This window comes from Xyrauchen texanus, chromosome 50 (assembly GCF_025860055.1).
Source record: "Xyrauchen texanus isolate HMW12.3.18 chromosome 50, RBS_HiC_50CHRs, whole genome shotgun sequence".
NCBI lineage: Eukaryota > Metazoa > Chordata > Actinopteri > Cypriniformes > Catostomidae > Xyrauchen > Xyrauchen texanus.
In genome coordinates, this window is record NC_068325.1 from 5,024,556 (window position 1) to 5,046,346 (window position 21,791).

General features: G+C 38.2%; 1 protein-coding gene across 1 annotated transcript in view; it reads left to right on the top strand.

Moving 5' to 3' along the window:
• Positions 1–6,402: 6,402 nt before the first annotated feature.
• The window catches only part of LOC127641177 (metabotropic glutamate receptor 7-like), a 258,371-nt gene continuing 242,982 nt past the window's right edge, over positions 6,403–21,791 (top strand). The window contains exon 1 of the mRNA XM_052123989.1: positions 6,403–7,606. Coding sequence (XP_051979949.1) covers positions 7,127–7,606 — 480 coding nt within the window. The 5' untranslated portion in view covers positions 6,403–7,126. The remainder of the gene's footprint in view (positions 7,607–21,791) is intronic.

Sequence of the window (21,791 nt, forward strand, 5' to 3'; positions counted from 1 at the left end):
GGGAAAGGTGAATTTGAATTGGCTCTTTGTCAGTAATTTGGTACAATGGGGTCAATTTCAGGGTACATGTAGATTCGGAAGCAACATGCCGATTTCCTGTGATCATGCTCAAGTACCGCATCAATCACGCCACAGATTTCCCTCCTTGCTCAAATATGGATATGTTTGACAGAAACACAGGAAGGAAAAAAAATCATGAAAAAGCTGCTTTGTGTCTATTTTATATTTGTTTTTGTTTTTTATGCGTCTACTTTTTCCCTATTTTTTTTACTTAAAAAAATTGTTACTCGTATCTTGTATTCTTGGAAAGACTTTCTCAAAGAATGTTCGTATGAATGGTTTTATGAATTTGTTGCAGTCAATTAATATTAATACACATAGTTTCAGTATATAAGGCACGTACCAGTGGGCCATATTTTCATGATCACGCCTTGGGCCCCACAAACCCATGGGCAGGCCCTGGCTCAGGGTATTATTTTCCCATTTGCCATTTTCATTGATATGGAGTACCAGCTAATGGGCTGTGCTTTGGTGTAAAAGAGTGATGTGCTTCTTTTGGGATTTAATTTGTAGGTAAAAGGGCTTCCACAGGTTCTCATCAGCACCAGCAGGACATGAATTGGTAACCTACTGCTTCCTGTCAGCGGTTGAGTTGTGTTAAAGAGGTCTGAAGTGACGTATGGATCCACACTGGCTAGTAAAAGCAATCTTTATCATCAAGCACTTATTAAACCCGGAGGCCTGCATGTTTGTCTCATGGGTAAAACGAACTCTTCAGGAAAATGGAATTGATTGAGCCAGTGTACAACACAAGACTGAATTGTTGGATTTTCTTGTGCAGTCACTTTCAGTCAAGCTATTCCTGAGTTAATTCTGTAGTTTAGCACTCTGCTGTGCTGCACTGATTTATAGATTTGTACAGCTGTGGTGCATTAGATGTTGAAAATAATATTACATTTTGTTATGGTCCATAGCGTTTTTAAAAAAAAAAAATTTTTATACCAAATCATTTCATGTCACATTATAATTGTTAATCTGATTCCGGATACCTGAATTCCCTGAATATTCCACCTGAAATGGAAGAAATATAAAGGTAAACAGAAAAATATGCATATTACACATACTGCATAGGGCACCAATTCCCTAGGGAGTACCAGAAACTCCACCGGCTGCTCTTACTTGCACAGTATACCTAATTCAAGGACCCTATGGCAGTTGTGTAACACAGACGATCGCGTCACAAGCCTGTGTTCCAAAACCTGGTGAGCTATCTTGCTGCCTGGTGCCTACATTGGCAGCTGCCTTGTGGCATGCTTGCTGAAATGGTACCTCTTAAATGGCCAATTTGGAACACACTACATCAGGTGCATCAAGTTCACACAAATAGTTCTTAATGCAAGCACATGGCATATGCAAATTGTTGTTAGCATATTGCTAAGCTAATAAGGTGACTAATCTTTTAAGCAATAAAATATATATATTTTTTTTTCAGATGCCATTTGATCTAACACAATATTGCCACTGTATCACAAGTATCACTTCCCATACAGAGATCTGAAATATGGAAATACATGTAAAATACTGTACATAGCATATACTTTATATTCATGTATGGCTTTCACTGAAATAAAAAAAAAAATGATAAAATGAAAGAAATAAAAAAAACATATGCATCTATGCAACATATATTTCAATATACTACAGAAATGGCCATTTTCAAATATTTAACATATATTTTTATAAATACAAACATATACAACACATATTTCTATGAATTACTAGATATTAAGTGTATGGATATATTTGATTGTGCAAATGATAAACCATGTTCTCCACTTAATGTTCGCACATGTACTTTAGAATACGTCACAAACAAATTATTACATTGGAAACGTGTTCATATGTGCCCACCTATGTATTTTAAAATATATGTTCATATATGGCCATATATCAGATTTCGAAAGGCTTTGTGCCCTTTCAATGAACCTACAGTATCTGGCAAAAAACCTGACATGACAATGCACAGAATTCATCTTGGGATCCTCGAGGAACACAGTAGTGCTCTTGCTTTCCCCATTTCTTTCCTGTGACAGTTTTGGCTCGCCTCTATGGTCTCTAACAATACTCGAATAACTAAATTATCCTGTTACAGTTGTGAGCAATGTGATAGCAGTGGAGCGTTGACAGAAAACTAACTAGCTGATAAATAGGCAAGGGCCTGCCAACATTCTGATGGGGACCTTAAAACATGTTTTCATGATTAATTATGCTAATACATTAGACTGTAGTTAACTGTTACAACGATGATAAATTGTCACCTTATTCATGTTGATAACATTTTAATTAAATTACCAGTTGAGGAGGATCTTCAGTCCAAACAGCCCATGGGTCATGGTTATGGATGTACTTTCTACCTCAGCAATGATATATCTTTGAGTTGGATACGGATACCTGCAGGAGGTGCCAATATGTAATTTTATCCAGTGTATGTAATTTGTATTACCGTGCTAACACTGAAGGATTGCTGTTATTTGTATTTTGTGTGGTTTGGCATATTTTCCTAATAGATGATCCAACAGTAATGTGAAATACGCAGTTATGGATCACACTCTGGTCTCACCGATGTGTGCAGCTTATTGGTAATTTTAGAAAAGAAATCATTCATTTCTACCTTATAAAATCCAGAGTATGTCACATGGTAATTTTATAAATAAAAGAAATACATATTGTAAGGAGGTTAAGATGGGCAAGGAGGAGGCGAGGATCGGCTTGTCAATATAAATTATAATTTAATGAGAATTTAAACCAAAAGCACAAACATAAACACACACATGACGGACATGGCCGTAATTCTCATACGCTCCCGCCACATGTCACGACTCGCCCCTCGTCTCCTCCTTTGGAGCCAGCAGCGACTCAGGTCACTGCGTGCCACTCACATCCCCGGCAACCTCAATGTGATAGCGGACGCTGTCACGACAACGCTTGACCATTGGAGAGTGGAGGCTTCACCCCCAGTCGGTCCAGCTTATTTGGGAACGATTCGGCAAGACCCAGGTAGACCTGTTTGCCCCCCGAGAGACCTCCCACTGCCCACTCTGGTATGCCCAAACAGAGGCTCCCCTAGGGGCAGACGCATTGGCACACAGCTGGCCCACGGGGCTGCGCAAGTACACATTTCCCCCAGTGAGCCTTCTTGCACAGGTGCTGTGCAAGAAGGGAGGACTAGGAGCAAGTCACCCTAGTGGCGCCGTACTGGCCCACTCGGACTTGGTTCTCGGACCTTATGCTTCTCGCGACAGCCCCTCCCTGGCGAATTCCCTTGAGGAAGGACCTTCTTTCTCAGGGATGGGACACGCCCTGGCATCTGCACCCAGACCTTTGGAACTTCCACGTCTGGCCCCTGGACGGGATGTGGAAGATCTAGCCGGTCTACCACCTGCTGTCGTAGACACGATCAACCAAGCCAGAGCCCCTTCCACCAGGCACCTTTATGCCCTAAAGTGGCGCCTGTTTGCAAATTGGTGTTCTTCCCGGGCTGAAGACCCACAGAGGTGCGCAGTTAGGTCAATGCTTTTATTCCTGCAGGAGAGGTTGGAGGGGAGGCTGTCCCCTTCCACCCTAAAGGCGTATGTTGCCGCCATCTCGGACCACCACAATGCAGTAGACGGCAAGTCTCTGGGTAAGCATGACTTAATTATCATGTTCCTAAAAGGCCCGGAGGTTAAATCCCTCCCGGCCAAGCCTGTTCCCCTCCTAGGATCTCTCAGTGGTCCACACGGGCCTCCAGAGACCCCCTTCGAGCCACTAGAATCAGCTGGACTCAATGCCCTCTCTCTTAAAACGGCCCTGCTGATCGCGCTCGCCTCCATCAAGAGGGTCGGGGACCTGCAAGTGTTCTCTGTCAGCGACACTTGCCTGGAGTTCAGTCCGGCAGACACATATGTGATCCTAAGACCGCGGCCGGGCTACATGCCCAAGGTTCCTACCACGCCCTTTAGAGACCAGGTAGTGAACCTGCAAGCGCTGCCCCGGGAGGAGGCAGACCCATCAATTTCGTTGCTGTGTCCGGTACGTGCTTTGCGTACCTATTTGGACCGCACGCAGTGCTCTAGATGTTCTGAGCAGCTCTTTGTCTGCTTCGGGGGACAGCGGAAAGGGAACGCTGTCTCCAAACAGAGGCTCGCCCACTGGGTCGTTGATGCCATTTCATTGGCTTATCACGTCCAGGCCATGCCCCCCCCTTGCGGGTCCGAGCGCACTCAACCAGAAGCGGACATTTGTAGAGCAGCGGGTTGGGCAACATCTAATAACTTCGTGAGATTTTACAATCTCCGGGTTGAGTCAGTATTGTCCCGTGTTCTCTCAGGTCCGAGCCCGTAGAACTAGGTAACACGCTGACGAACTGGCCGGGTTAATCGCTTGCACCTAGCGCCCTTTCCCTCAGCTGAGGTAAAACCGTGTGCCTGTTTCTCCCAGGATATCCCATCTCTCGGATCCCTGGATGATTCCTCTCTAGCCCTTGTGGGTCCACAGTTCAGCGGAGGAACTCGCCGACCCAATCCACTGCGGGTACTTAATCTACCCTGTACTGGAATAGGTGCTCCACAGGTCAAGGTCTCCTAGGCGAACTCCCCCTGTGTGTATGGTCCCCTTACAAATGTGGACCCACGTTTTCCTTAGGCAGTCCCCAGCTGCCCTCCGGTCGCCGTGTTGTAGCAACTCCCCCCTCTTTGAGGCTGGATCTACCACCACGCCACTTTCCACATGTCGCCTAAAATCCCATGTGACGTATTCACCACTCTTACCTCCCCTGCCGGGCAGGTGTGGTCTCCGCAGGGTCTTCCTCTATAAGACCCCCTTCCTTCGATGCGTGTAAGGGCCCCGGCCATTCTGCTCTATGCGGAGAAACATAGAGAGAAAAGAGGCCCAGCCAGGCTTGGCCCGCTCCCAGGTTGGCAAGCGTCACCTTGTTCCCCTTGTTAGGGTAACCAGAAGGATTCTGATGACTTTATGGGGCATTGGGGAAGGGTACGTGCAGTCTGATACAGCTGGTCGCGTTTGCATGTGAGAATACCTGCCCACTTTTGTATCAGCAGTTCACATACACGGCTCAGCGCATGGCACGATTTAATTGGGACCCCTAGTGTCGCTTCTTCGACACAACATCGAAGTGAGCGACAGACAGGGAACGTCTAGGTTACGTATGTAACCTCCATTCCCCGATGGAGGGAACGAGACTTTGTGTCCTCCCTGCCACGTCGCTGAGCTGAGCCACTGTTGTGGCCGGACCATTTCCGGCTCCTCAGAAAAATCCTGAATGAACTCATCATATTTTCCCGCTTAAATACCCGTATGTCCGGGGGCGGGGTATGCAAATACTGTCTGCCAACTTCTCATTGGCCTTTTTCCATAGTTCAGAGGCATATTCGGCACTCAAGAGAGACCCCTAGTGTCGCTTTTTCGACACATCGTCTCGTTCCCTCCATCGGGGAACGGAGGTTACATACGTAACCTAGATGTTATGGATCTTAACCCCATTGAGCTTTTGTGAGATCAGCTAGACTGTAAGGTGCATCAGAAGCACCTGAAATGTCACCTGAGTATCTGGACAAACTGATCTGCAATGCTATCATTGCTGCACATGGAGGATTTTTTATGAGAACTCTTTGAAGTAGTTTAAGTAGAAGTAGAAGAAGAAGTAGAAGTTCTGAAAAAAAAAAAAACATTCAAATTGTAATGTAATTTTTTAACATCAGTAATGTCCTGACTATACATTGTGATCAGTTGAATGCCACTTTGGTGAATAAAAGTACCAATTTCTTTCCATTAGATCAAAATCTGTACATTATTCCAAACCTTTGGCCACCAGTGTATCTGATTTAGACTTGTTTTTGACAGGTTTGGACATATCCACCCAGGAGTGTGTGTGAGAGAGAGAGATAGAGAGAGAGAGAGAGAGAGAGAGGGGGTAAACCTCTGTCAATCACAGTCCCCACAGGACATTTTTTTCTGTCTCTAAAACAGGAAAGACTGGAATACATTCCAAATGAATGCCACATGAATGAAAAAAAACTAAATGAATTGCTGGTTTTAGTCAGAACACAGACAGAGTGAATAAGGGCTTCATCCAAAGACTTCCTTTCTGTCATAGAATTTACAATTAATTAAACGCTGTTGAATGGGGGTTTGGAAACTTGAGAGACCATCATTTCAATTCCCTTCCCTTTTTTCCCCAAAAGACCAAACGTTAACTTTAATGACTATATATTTTCTGTAATTCGCGTCAAATACAGGAGCGCATATTCTTTGAGGGCTGACCGGGATGAGTAACACCACATCGATCGTGCGTTGAGTCATTTGACAAATCCACATTTGATTCTGGGAGGAGAGAGAGGAGGAGACACTCACGGCTTGTCTTCGCGTCTCTTGCGGGTTTTCCTTAGGGTTTTTGCAAGACCAAAAGACACACAAATGATGAGCCTTTCATTCTGTCTCTGAAATGTAAAATGCAGCACCTGCTCCAACCTCAAAAACGCCTCAGCGAAGTCCGCGACGGGAGGATGTTACGGATGTCTCACCTGAAATCGATTCTCTGGAACATTTTTGTCTGACCGCTTATCACGACGCGTCGTTCTGAATGAAAACTTTTTTATTTATTTATTTATTTATTGAATCGGATTAACCGCGAAACTCCGTTGCGATGTCTTTAACAACATCAGCGTGGATCGGCGCGGAATTACGCATTTTAGTCGAATATCGCTGCACTTTATCGTCGCGTCTCGCCAAAAAATTGTGTCCGATTTAAAAGCAAATCATTCTAGAAGGTACTGTACTTTTCCCCTCTTATTTCTGTAAAACAACTAAAAGAATGTGGATTATCTGAGCAACAAGCGTCGCTGTACGATGCGCGCATTCCCAAGGAAAAACGCATCATTCAATTGCGCGGTCTTTTTTTTAACTTATTTTTTTATTTTTGGGGAGAAACCCCCAACATATTCTTACATCATCCCTACTTTGATTGGGTCTATGGCCATTGTTGAGAACAAACCTCTCTTTGTTTACCTATAAATACTCTGAAAAGTGCCTCCCCCCCTCCCCTGTTTCCTAAACCGAAAAGGAGACCATGGCTTGCTTTCCATGGCGAGTATTTTGGATAATTCAAGCGCTTGTGGATGTGACACTTTCGCAGGAAATTTACGCACCTCATTCCATCAGAATCGAGGGGGACCTGACCCTCGGTGGCCTTTTCCCCGTCCATGCCCGTGGGGTCTCCGGGGAACCGTGTGGAGATATCAAGAGGGAAAACGGTATTCACAGGTTGGAGGCGATGCTGTACGCCTTGGACCAAATCAACAGTGACGACGAGCTTTTGCCCAACATCACTCTAGGCGCTCGGGTTCTCGATACATGTTCCCGAGATACGTATGCTTTGGAACAGTCGCTTACTTTTGTGCAAGCTCTCATACAGAAAGACACATCGGATGTAAGGTGTACAAACGGAGAGCCCCCGGTGTTTGTCAAACCCGAGAAGGTGGTCGGAGTCATTGGGGCATCGGCGAGTTCAGTGTCCATTATGGTTGCAAATATTCTGCGACTGTTTCAGGTAAGTCTGAGCTGGTGGACAGACCCCTATAAGTGCCAGTGTACTTAAGCATTATGAACACATACTACATCTGATTGAGAAGAACATGATGCTTTGAACACCACACGCATAGCCTACTCTATAAAACAGCAGGGAAAATAATAAACTAATGGCATGTATTTGTATGTAAAAGCAGATTATGCTTTTGTAGATAATCGGTTATATAACAAGGGGAGGCTGTTAGTCATAATCGATTCATTGATCAGACATCGATTCTTCCCACCTGCAGAGTGGATTTTCAATAGGAAAAGGAAGCTATCTATCTGTCTGTCTTCTCTATCTCTCTTGCCTTTCAAAGTAAGGTATTGGCATGACAACACATCTATACAAATAATAAATAGATTATTAGGTATTGTTGTATTTGTGTAACACTTTACATGTATGTTCCCTTTGTTAAGGGTTTATAATGGTGTTATTAATGACTGATATACATTTATGACAACAAATTCCATGCAATACTTCCCAAACGGCGAGCCAATTTACCTTACATGTTATAAATGTTTAATAACACTTATTCAACACTTAATGAAAATGTATCTTAATGTAAAGTGGACATATAAAGCATTTATTAAGGAGGTGCAAACATTAGAAACATGTTGACAAAGGGTAACAATTAACATTAATGTTATTTATATATATATATATATATATATATATATATATATATATATATATATATTGTTTTTGTTAATGGTTTATAAAGAGGTTTACTAATGACAAATAAGTAATTTATAAATGCATTATAAATCACTGATATGCGGTTATGACAACAAATTCCATGCAATACTTGCCAAACGGTGAGCCAATTTACCTTACGTGTTATAAATGTTTAATAACACTTATTCAACATTTGTTACTAATGAAAATGTATCTTAATTTAAAGTGGACATATAAAGCATTTATTAAGGAGGTGCCACCATTAGAAACATGTTGACATAAAGGGTAAAAATTAACATTAATGTTATTTATTTATATATATATATTGTTTTTGTTAATGGTTTATAAATAGGTTTACTAATGACTAATAAGTAATTTATAAATGCATTATAAATCACTGATATGCGGTTATGACAATACATTTTAATACAGTATTGCCAATTGGTCAGCCATTTTACCTCGCATGTTATGCATGTTTAATAACTCATATTCAACATGATAAACTTTTGAAAACTCAATGTTCTGTAAAATTCAGTATGGTTATTTGTAATCCGGCTTTATTATATCATATATGCTGCAAATGAGCATGAGGACCTGAGAAGTGTTTTTGCAGAGGAGTTTAGGTGGCTAGGACTATAAGTTGGGACAGCACTCGGAGTAGCACAATTCATTCAACCTCATCACTACAGTGCAAGTGAGTCAAGCCATGGCAGTAATTTTAAACACAAAGCAGACTGTAGCGAAATGACAAAATCTCTCATTTTAATTTCACATTAATAGTCTATTTTTGCTGCATTGTGAAATAAATATTGAATTAGGGCATTTTATGTTTTTGATTAATAAGTGTATTTATTAAACATTTATAACATAGTCATTAATAAACCCTTTTATAAACCCTTAACAAAGGGAACATTCATGTAAAATTGTTTCCATTATTATTTGTATTATTATTCAACATATGTATACTATGTTAATATGAATTAAATAAAGACATATAGGTTCCAGTAATACACATAATAACAGTAGATTAGCATAAATTCAATGCAAAGTGAATAGGCTTGCTCATGCAAATGTTTTGTGAATGTAGATTTAGCTTTTTAGAGGCAAATACAACTTGTAGATTCCATAGATGCAAGTTACTTAGATGAATGTAGCTTACTGTACCATTCTAGCTTGCTCATGCATGCGTTGCAAGAATTTTTCTATTTTGCTCTCTTTGTTTCTTAAACATTAAAAAATTACAAAAAAAGTCATGTTATGAATCAGGCATTTTGGTTGATCAAGTAACTTGAACTACAATGAAAACAAGCAAAAGATCAGAAAAACCAATGATTAGGATTATAATTAAACACCAGCTAAGAATAAAACACCAGCCTTATTACAAATCAGTCCTTGTGGGGCCGGACCTGGTAACAGATGTCTGAAACGTATCCAGATATGCATATGCGGTGATAATTGTGTCCCACCCCTTGGATCTGAAGTCTGCGATTACTGATAGAGCAATTAAAACAGTAACAGACTATATACAGTTGCCTGTAATGAGGGGAATGGATTATTCAGACTTATCTATGCTCTGCATCAGAGATAAACACTTCTAATGACATCCCACTCGTCTACTAGAATAATGCAAGTTCATTCTACTTTGCCAAAGGTTCTCTCTCTTTTTCTTACACATGTGTACAGGCAAACCTGAAAAGATGGCAGTGATTTCTTCAATACAAATTAAGGTTTATCGACAGCATTTGTTGATTACTGCTGAAAACAATATTGACTTGTCCCTCAGTTTATAAAAACCAGCAAATACAGTGGTAACAGTTAGGCACTTGCAATGGAAGTAAATGTGAGAAAACTTACACACTGTTACACTCAATTATTCATATTAACATGAGAATATAGTGTCACAAAATTGCTGTACTTACCTGTTTACTAACTTATTAACTGTCATTATGGCCATGTATTTTGTTTTCATCATAAGTGCAAGGATATAAGTAAAGCATTACAAAAAGAAGTAATTACGTTATTGATGAATAACTAGAAGTTCATCTGCCCAGGACTGCAGTTCAACCATAAAAATGATGCTTAGACAACTTTACAGCTCATAACACACAATTGTTAATGGAGGACTTAATGTAAATGCTTTAACAAAATTATACGCTTCACATATTTGCTTTTAAATTCTTCACTTGTAGAAATAAATGGTACTGTTTAGGGTACAAGGTTGTACCCTTGTTTTGGGCAACATATTTGTACCCTTAAGGAGACAGAAAGTTAAATATTTTTCATCCCCCACGGGAACAAGACGTAAATGTAACTTTAATAGTACACAAAAGGTCTTTAGGGTACAATTATGTACTGAAAACAAGTTAACTAGAGGTACAGAAATGGTCCCCTTGAGGGTACCACCCCATTGACGGCACTTGAACCTATAAAATACCATTTCTTTTTTCAGAGAGTGTTGAAGTTCCTTGCCCCATATAGATGTGCTTAGTAAGTGTATACCTAAGATTAACATTTTTGCTTTGAAGAGAAAAAGTAATAATAATAATTTTGTGGTAATTTACATTATAGAGAAAATCAGAGGAACACCAGATTTCTCCAAGAACAAAGCATTTTCTCTTTACATAGTTTTTAGCCACTAGTTGCTCTTTTAATGTGTTGAAATTAAGAAGTTTTCCACTGAAATCGACTTAGCCACCCAATCATTTGCATAATGCTAACAGTATTTTAAGGCCTAAAACAGTTTAACTGAGTGTTGTGAAGCATTGTTCTTTAAATAAAGTGTACCTGTGGGGCACAATGAATCGCAAGCACATAGGTACTTCAAATTTATATGAAATATTCACAACCCTATTAGCTTTTTAACAAATACTAAACATGGACAGATGTGTTGTATGCACTATCCCAAAGATCAGTCGCTCATGCACATTTGTAGTAATAATTTTACAGTAACATCAATGAGCTGTATGCACTCGGACATAAAACTGCAATATTTATGCCACTTTGCTGCAGCTCGGTTTCAGGAAGTACCACACAGCTAATGGCCTCATAGATTTGTTCAAAGAGCTTTACTTTTTGTCCTAGATAGGCTATTTAGAAGGTATTTACAAAAATACACATGGGATTTTAACACCAGTCAGCCAGTGTCACAGACCCTCAGTTTAGAGCAGTAAGAAAAAAATGTAAAGCCATGTTGTGCCCCGCTAGCCACCTGCATCCTTTAAGAAAAATGTTCCCTTATTTCCCTATGGCCTTACACTTGCCTTACAGTTTGTTTTTCTACTCTATGCTGCAGGGCTGGGATTTCATAGAGCATCACTTTTGGCCGGAAGCATTTTTCGAAGTGTGATAAGCATGGCAGTGATGAGAGGAGGGCAATGTACTCTGAGAGTTTTCAAACAATGCCAACTGAGTATCTAGGCAGGGTCAATGTCAAAGGTGGATTTTCGCTGGGTCAGGTCAGAGATTTCAACACCAAGATCGCAGAACTGGAAAAATAAAAATAATGTGGACACAGTACAAATCCGTTCATATTTTGCGGCGTGTTAATGGCGGGTATTAGGGCAACGCTGTGGGGCTATTGTCCCGATGGTGCGAATGCAGATCAATTATGGTCTCGAGACACAAGATCCGAGACTATTGGCCCCGGCTGGCCAGTTAATAGCCCTGGGTAGCACTGTCCCGACAGTGGAAAAGCTGCTTTCCACTTTCATCGAAATGTAATTACTCGGTCCGCTTCTTAAACGACTTTCCATTTCAGTTGACTAGGCTGTGCGGACTAGTTAATTTTGACGATCAGCCAAATAAGGCATTGTTTTAGGCTATAGCCTTTGTAAAATCTTGACAATAGTTAATGCAATAATGTTATGCTGGTTAATGTCACGATAGTTACAGCAATAACAGCAAAACTATTGATTTGAGTATTTTAAGTATTACCACCGCGATATTTCGAGATGCTCTTGAGTGTGAACTTAACCTTCAACCTCCACATCCCAGTCCAAAAGCCTTCTTAAAATTGGTTGATGGCGGTGTTTAAGGAGGAGATTAGTCCTCCACAATCCACTGCAAACTCACATTCAGGTCTATTCATTTACATTTACATTTATGCATTTGGCAGATGCTTTTATCCAAAGCGACTTACACTGCACTTATTACAGGGACAATCCCCCCGGAGAAACCAATAAAACTTGAATCTTGTAACTATTCTGGGATTGACTGCCCACTTTTCCCAAACCAATCAATTTCCGATGGATAAAGTCAAATCCTGCCCCACATCTTTTGCCGTTCAATCTAGATTCGCTTGGAAATTGTTCACATTAAGTTTCATGTTTACTTTAATATTAAAGGCTGTTGATTAATGTTAGTAATGGGAAATATAATTAGTTTTCATTTTATCGATTGAAAACATCAATGTTTTCCATTAGATTGATGACTAAAATGACTTAGATTGAACAGGACACTTCTTATCATCATGTTTTTCCATAGTCTGTAAAAAACTATTGATTTCTTTGACATATCGCAGGTTTGCTTGCCCAGAAGGCTTACTGCCTTGAGCTCTGGTAAATATGGTATATGTTTGCTATCACTCAATCTTGGGCCACCAACATGAAAGGGACAACAGGCACAGTGACAGAAGTCTAAAAATATCAGTGCTGTGGGACTAATTTCTCACAGAACCCGTAACCTACAAACCCAGGAATTCTGCAGCACAGATTTTTTTTTTGTGAGAAGTAGGCTTGGAAAGGGACATTTTGTACTTTTCATTAATGTATGTATTTATTATTAGTGGTGCTAAGGCAAGTTGTTGAGGAAAATGTGCTGTGAGTTTTCTGAGTGATCAGATTTAGGGATTGAATGGACAATTGTAGCACCATGTAAATACCTTGGTACATGACTATAGCAATCATTAAATTACATGGTAAATACCATGTTTTTTGGACATACCATGATTTTTTTGTACATGTATCATGGTAGTACCATAATACTGTTTATACTACCTCGGAGTTCCATGTGAATGCCATTGTACATGAATATAGTAATCACCAAGGTACCATGGTGTAAAAATGTTTTTGGACATACCATGGTTTTGGACATGTATGATGCCAGTACCATGGTATAGTTTAAGGTACCTTGGAATACTATGTCAATAAAATGGAACAATGATTCAATACCACGTTATATACCAAAGTGCCATGGTGTTAACATGTTTTGTGGACATTCCATGTTTTTTGGACATGTATCACGGTAGTACCATAGTATTGTTTGAAGAACCTAGGGAGTAACACGCAAATACCTTGGTACATGAATGTGCTAATCATTCAGTACAATGGAATATGTCAAAGAACCATGGTTTTATCAACTAATACCATCACTACACCAAGGTACCACCACAGAATCTTTTAAACCACTACACAGAAAGCTCCATTTATATATCCATATAGATTTTCTTAGATGATCAACAGATACCAAACTGCTCTGTAAAAACAATGACATGAGTAATTTTGAGTTTGGGCCACCCACCAATCTCTTCTCATGAGAGACGTTCCAGGGGAAGCAGGACCTGGCATGGCAGCATGCGTTGATGGAAGATCAAGTCCACCTGGAGGTCATTCTGCTCTGATAACCTCTCCGCTCTCCTCTTTTTATCAGTCCTCTCCATCCTTTAACTTGCGATTGGCTACTCCTCCCCTCAGGCTTGGTATCTTTTCGGCGTGAGAAATCCCAGCCTATTTATCAATATTTGCCGTTTGTGTAAGCATGAGTCTGCCAAAAACCTCATCACAGCTTTGCCAAATTGGAACTTTTTGTTACATAACATTAAACTCATCTATTGAAGTCCTACTACACTGGCGATTGTTCCAGGGCAATTATGTGTAGCTTTTGAAGCTGAACTGGTACACTGTAAACTTGCTTTTCTTCTTTCTCTTACAAGTCTTGAAACATCATGACACCCTTCGTTTCCATATTGCGCACTACTGTGCAGATAACAGGTATTTTTAAATCTCATCAGCTATTCTGCTAATCTCAATTCCAAACTTCATAATCATATTAGTTTGCTATACAGCCAGTTGAAGATGAGCTCTAAGTTTCTCCCAGTGCTCTCTCTTATCTCCTGTTCAATGCCTGCCTGTGAAGTTGCACAGCGTGAAGTCTGGAAAAATCCGCCGTTGATGTCATAAAGCACGACTGCCATTGGCTCATCTCAGGCTCGTTAAATGAGAGGGTCCCGCTGGGTGAGCTGCCATAAATCATAATGAGCGCTTTTTTTTCTTATTTAGGAAGCGTCAATGGTATACATATGAGTAATTAATTAAATAACTTCTCTCCAATCAATAGCTCCCACAGCTCCCCGCAGACTTTGCTGACATTTATCATTTTGAGTGCTACTGATTAATTTGTATTCCAATTACCTCAACATGAGAAGGAATCATTTTTTGAATGATAGATTGCTCTCAAATCAGAAAACTAAAGCATACTAAACCAAACGTACTTGAGTGCTGGTTGTTATGTAGTTTGAGACCACTTCAGATGGTTGCAGCTGAATTTTTCAGGCAGATTAGTTGTTGTTTGTGAAATTCCAATTGAGCTTCAGAGTGAGGTTGCTGTCAATTGTCAAATGTATGACACGTCAGCTATCAAGTGTAGGTGTGTTGTTTTAGAGTGAACTGAGAGTGACATTGCTGTTACACAATTACATGATCTCTTAATGGTATTTAAACAGTTATGTTAAAGGGTTAGTTCACCCAAAAATGTAAATGATCCCATTATTTACTCACCCTCAACCCATCCTAGGTGTATATGACTTCCTTCTTTCAGCCAAACATAATCAGATTTATATTAAATAATATCTTGGCTCTTCCAAGCTTTATAATGGGAGTGAGTGGTACCTTAGATTTTGAAACCCAAAGTAATCCATATGGCTCCAGGGGGTGAATAAAGAATAAAGTTTTTCTTTTTGTAAGAAAAATCCATATTTATAACTTTATAAACTGTAATCACTGGCTTCCAGTAACGGCCATCCACACGTTCACTGGCGTCCTCTATCCTCTGTGCCTCTATTTGTCACTTCTCACCGGAGCTTACGCTATGCCTAAGTCGAACGCGGACAGGCGTTACCGGTGTTTATACAGTAGTTTATAAAGTTATACATATGGATATTTTTCTTACAAAAAGGCATCGCTTCACTTCAGAAGGCAGTTATTAACCCCCCTGGAGCTCTATGGATAACTTTTTTGATGGATGGATGTGCTTTTTTGGGCTTCAAAATCTAAGGTGCCATTCACTCCCAGTATAAAGCTTGGAAGAGCCAGGATATTTTTTATATAACTTCGATTGTGTTTGGCTGAAAGAAGAAAGTCATAGTCACCTAGGATAGCTTAAGAGTGAGTAAATTATGGGATAATTTTCATTTTTGGGTGAACTAATCCTTTAAAGCTGAAGCATTTCAAGTTGTGTATGATATGAAGGTGTGCAATGTTTAGTCATATGAGGCCTAAAGTTGCATAGTTTACAGCTCTTTTTAAACATTTTTGACAGGATGTTTGATTTGACTTAAGTTCAAAGTATGTTTTAACCGTTTACCAACATAGTCAGGACAAATTGAAACAGAAAAATATTTTATGCAATTTTATACAAAATAATAATAATTAAAAAAGATAATAATAATAACAATAGAAAGATGACTGGACGATGATCCCACTTTATGATAGCACTTACAATAAATTATGAAAAAAATATTAAAACTTGCCTACTCGTTTTTCTTCTGTTTTGCAACCTTCCTCACAATGTTTACAGTATATTTGCATTTAAGATATTTTTGTATATACAAATGTTCTATCATTTTCAGGACACTGTTTATCTTGTGCATCCACAAGAGTCTGATTGACCTGTCTAACTGTCAAGTTTCTTAACGTTTTAGATGTTGCTGATTCAACTTTAGATGTTGCCGAATCACAGCAGTGCTGATGTAGGGTCATATCGCACACTTGCGATATTGCTTTTATATATATATATATATATATATATATATATATATATATATATATATATACTGGGACAGTGGCATTCCACTGAGGGTGTGGGCTGTGATTGGTCCATGGGAATCCGCCATTTAGAAGCCAAGTCAAAATCTATAAAATTCCCTTTTGCTCCGGAATCCACCAAGGATTTAAAGGGTACATTTTTTTATTTTTGTTACAAGTGATTTTCTTTCTTGTTTTAAGCATAAACCCCTAATATATTTTATTATGTTTCGATGATAAAAACTCTTTTCTGCTTCTGAAGTAATTTTTGATCTCGTTTTAAGGATATTCAGATATTATTTTCCAGAAAATAAGTCAAAATACTTAAAGTGTGACCAATGCATGTGGTATACAAATGGTTCTTTTTTAATGGTAACTACTTGTTTTTATTATGCGAAAAAAGTAGGCCTGTTCAAATTATAGCAACTTTGAGGTTTTCTGAAATTCTGTGTTCCATTTAAGAAAGTCATTCAAGTTTAAAACAACACAAGGGCAACTAAATGATGAAATAACTTACATTTTTGTACTCTTTACAGCTGTTCATTGATATCTGTAGCTCTAACAGGGCCTTCTTGTTTCAAGCAAACAGTAATGGCAGGTCTTCATGCTCTTTCTAAAGGAGGACATAGGGGATTTGCTCCAATAGAGACCTCTACTTTTTCTTCTAAGTGTTATTTATGAAAAGCATTTTAGAAATAAAGTTTTGAAGATAGCTTCTGGAGCAAAGCGTAGTAGAAATGTCTGTTGCACACATTTGGAACTACATTCAAAATTTCTCCTTTTTCTTTTCAAAATTGCATGAGCCTCAATTGGCCATGTTCGTAAGTGGTTTTGTAGAAGTGGTTACTAATTACAGAAGAAAGATTTTAGGTGCTCATTTAGGTGTAACTCATCTGATCACTTAGCTTGAGAGACTCTCTTGGATCAGCAGGTTTCATTGGATTTGCTCAGAACACTTGTCAGGTTGTGGGAGGAGGCGGCTTTGAGAGTTGCCTGTCTGTGCAAAGGCAGAGACTCACTTCAAGGCACGCTTGGGGAAAACGTTGCGCTTGGTTTCCCATAAGCTGTTTACTGCCAGCATGTGTCTACTGACAATAAATAAATAACTCTGCTTAGAACAATGTTCATATTTGTATTGGTTCAGTTAGCTTTACAACATAGTTTATTATTGTATCAACTTACTATTGTGGAATTTGATGTACATTTATTAGTGATTATTTCACTTTAGTATACAATTATTTGATAGTTTTGTATATATATATATATATATATATATATATATATATATATGATAATATATTATATATATATATATATATGTATATATTAAGCTTAACAAAACTGGCATTTCTGCTTTTAAGTGTATTTATTGGTAACACATTTCCTGTTCATTTTTACAGTCTGAGAGATGAGTCCAAATAATTTGTGGCGAATCACAAATAATTGGTCGTAAATTTGCGGCTAGTTTGTCAGAACTCAATATTTTTTTTATTTAATATTTTAAAACATATTCCCTGTCTCATTTTGCACATATAGCATTCAAGTCTGGCTCCATTCCATTTAATGTTGGATTCAAGATCCTGAATGCATCACAATTTCAATTAAAGATATTTTATGAAAAAAAAAAACAACAACAAAAACAATTGTGACCAGTGTTCCACTTTACCGTAAACTTGGCTTACAGCATTAGCTTTTCTTTTTAGAGCAAATAAAAACCTGACACTCTGACGGAAGAGCTGAAATTTAATTAGGGTGCGGGATGATCCATTTTGACAGAAGGGAATTAAGGGTTGGCAGAAAATTTAAGAGGGTTCTAATTATGACCAACATTCAGATCAGACGGTAATTGATTTAGCCCAGTAAAAACCGAGGAGACAATTATAAACAAATGTATTACCCCACTACAAAAAGTTATGAAAGGCATAGAATATGTTCACACATCTTAATTTCTCAATTTCTCATGAAATTTATAAGGAGCAAGCCAAGGTTTTTATAATGAAGGCGTTCTGTTTAATTGAATTTGTACTCTAATATATAACAGTCATATACTTGTTAAATATTTAAATGAATCAACACATTTTAATCCAGTTTGCATGCAATCCATTACCCTTGATAAATGAAAGTCAAATAGGTTCAGTTAAAGCCAATCTCATTGCAAATCCAAAATTGATTCTAAAGGTGCAATTCCAAATGTGTGATTATGTGTCCAAAATTGTAATTTCAATGTTTCCCCAATATACATTTTTCAGCGGTGCAGCACGCATTGTTCATTTCATATTCTTGACACAACATAACACTTGTCAGCCCCAGTCAGCCGTGTGCATTCTACACAGCAAAAGAGATTCCACCACACACAAATACACACGCATACTCTCAGTGATGTCACCACATAACACACGTGTCAAACTCGTTTCATTTCATGTAGCCCGAGAGCTCGTTTCTGAAACGTAGGATGGCAGAGGATTGGAATGTTTCACTGACCAATCAGTTAGCACTTTCCTCGTGAATATTAATGAGCCTTCCCCTGTCATCTGTATGTTTTGGAGCGCATTTTGCTCGCTTCAAAAGCAGGATGACAGTGCTACATGGATCATTTTTAACACAGCTCAAAGGATAGAGCAGCGCGAGCGCAGAGCAGGTGCGGTAATTTGCAGACTGGCTTCATCCGAACAGACTATTTTAAATGTGTTTGTAAACCAGTGAGATGCGTGAAACCCATTTGAACCCAGTACAGATTTGACTTTTGCAAAACTCGTATGTTTCCGTGATTAAACTAGTTTAAAACAAACAGCTCCCACATTCTGAACGACACTGACAAAGAAAATGTACTATGGATTTACTGTAGTAACACACTAACTGTATTATTTACTGTATGGTAGATGTGAAAGAAAAAGTTTCTAAATATATTTAGAAATAATTCCATAATTCTTTATATAGAAACTGTAGTTACTAACCATGTTAGTGAGGAGCCATGTGTGGTTTTACCTATGGTTACCATGAACTATTACAAATAGCATTGTTAAAACAATGGATATTATGAAAGTACTATGATACATTTTCATAATAATTATGGACCAAGCTATCAGTTTTACATCTTTGTAAATATGTTTTCTTGTAATGCTCTCTGATTGTAGGAAAATGTTAGTTGTTTTGTTTGCCTTAAGAAATTCCAAGAGAAGACTGTAGTTTAATCAGTATGAGCCTGATGAAAGGAATCTGTAAAAGAGACCCAACTTAGTCACACTGTCCGAAAATTTCAATTTTGACCTAAAAATATTTGTTGTTCATTTTTTCCACAGACGTTACTGTTGTTAATATCATAATTTTCATCAGCATCCCAAATTCAAAATCAATGCTTTACTGTCAAATGTGCATTTCAATGCACATATCTTGTAATATTATTGGTAATTGCATGGGTGATACCAAAGCAGGTTTTGGTGTCACATTTTTAATGGGCCCTTTGTGGGCACAAATAAATCCTAATGTGGCCCAGGCTGAAATGGAGTTTGACATCCCTGTTTTAAGCTATTCTTTCTCAAGAGTCCGGCATAGCAGGATTGTGAATGTGATCAACAGCACCGCTGCTGAAAAAATAATCCTTGGGGCAACACTAGATTCTGATTTCAAAGTTGTGATTCCAAAATTGCAATTTCAAAGTTGCAGTTTCAAAATTTTGATTCTGATTCCAAAAGGGAGACTCCAAAATTTTGATTTGAATTCTAAAGTTGTGATTCTGATTCCAAAGTTGCAATCCATCAGTAGCAATGTAATCAAAGGTGTGATTACAAAATTGTGATTCCAAATTTGTGATTACAAAATTGTGACTGCAATTTCCAAAGTCGTGATACCAGAGGTGTTATTATGATTCCAAAATGCTATTCTAAAATTGTGATTCTGATTCCAGAGTTGTGATTCCAAAATTGTGATTCTGATTCCAAAGTTGCAGTACAAAGTAACAATTACAAAAACAAACACATTTTTCTTTGGAATAAAGTTTTGATTGTAATTAAAAAGTTGCAATTCTAAAGGTGTGCGATCCATTACATTGTGTTTGCGATTCCAAAGGGGATATATTTAAAAATTCTGATTCTGATTTCAAAAGTGTGATTCCAAAATTGTGATTCTGAATTCAAAGTTATGATTCCAAAATTCTGATTCAAAGTTATGATTAAAAAGTTACAATAACAAAAACAAATCCTTTTTTTACTTTGGAATAATTTACTCTGATGAATAATGTGCAATATCATGAAGACCATTAACTTTTATTAAAGTTAATAGGTACATTTTGATGTCACATTATCTTTAAGCTAAGTATAGGATTGAGTTAATTCTAAGTTATGATTTGATGTTTATAAATTGCTACTATTTTGGATAATTAAATAGATTCCCAGATAGTTTGATTATGTATACAGCAATTGTTTCCATTTATTGCAAGGAAATTGCATAAAAGGCAGATTGTGCCACATATCCCATATTTCGAATGACTTGAATTAGTTAAATCCTCAGCTTTGGTGTTTATAAATTAAACTAATGGGACTCAATGGATGACGTTGTAGAGTGAATATTGTCTGTCAAATTCTGTCAAGACTTTGATGATGTCATTGGGGCTTTGTTGGTCATTATAAAATGAAATGGACTGGTATGGCAAGACTAATCTTGAAGACTTTTAAACACATCACTTTCCTAAATTAAACATCGAAATTACCCAATTTCCTCTTCTATCTTTGAAACACTGTAATTGATAAAGGACAAGAACTGCTCTGCATCTTATACTCAAGTCTGTTACCTTTTTGGTGGGCAGGGCGCTCTTCTTCTTCCAATTATGCTTGTGTCTACAGTCAAGAAAATAATAGATGTCATCTTTCAAGGAAAGTGGAATGAAGCGAACAGTTTGCTCAAGTGAATAGTGCACTTATGGATTGAGAAGGACTTTGCAGCAATTTTTATGCAAGCCAAGTCAAACATTTTAGGCTGCAATAAAGACAGGAGTGAGGACTCTTTGAGCAGTACAGCCCCACAGGAAATATGGGGAATATTTTCAGCAGACACCATTCAAAGAAGAATGTTTAACTGGGCTTAAAGGGGATTATTTAGTTTACATTCTGAATACTTACAGAATTCGAACATATTTCCTTTGTATTATAGGATTTATTATTATTATTATTATTATTTGAAGTACTTTTGGGTCCATTGTTTTAGAAAACTGATTTTACTTTCCAATTTATTTAATTTTTTGATAGATTAATCATAAAGTAACTATGCAAGATATTGTTGATACAGGCTCAATATGTCATACATTAAAACAGGATTTACTGATATTGGTGTCTAGTACATGAAAAAATGTTGGCTGTAGCAAAAAGTTACAACTGTCATTTAGTTCAAATTAAATTGCATTCAAAACCCATTTCACTTTAAAACATGGTTCAATAAGAGAAAAAGCCGAAAACATTTTGATGTAATATTAAAAATAC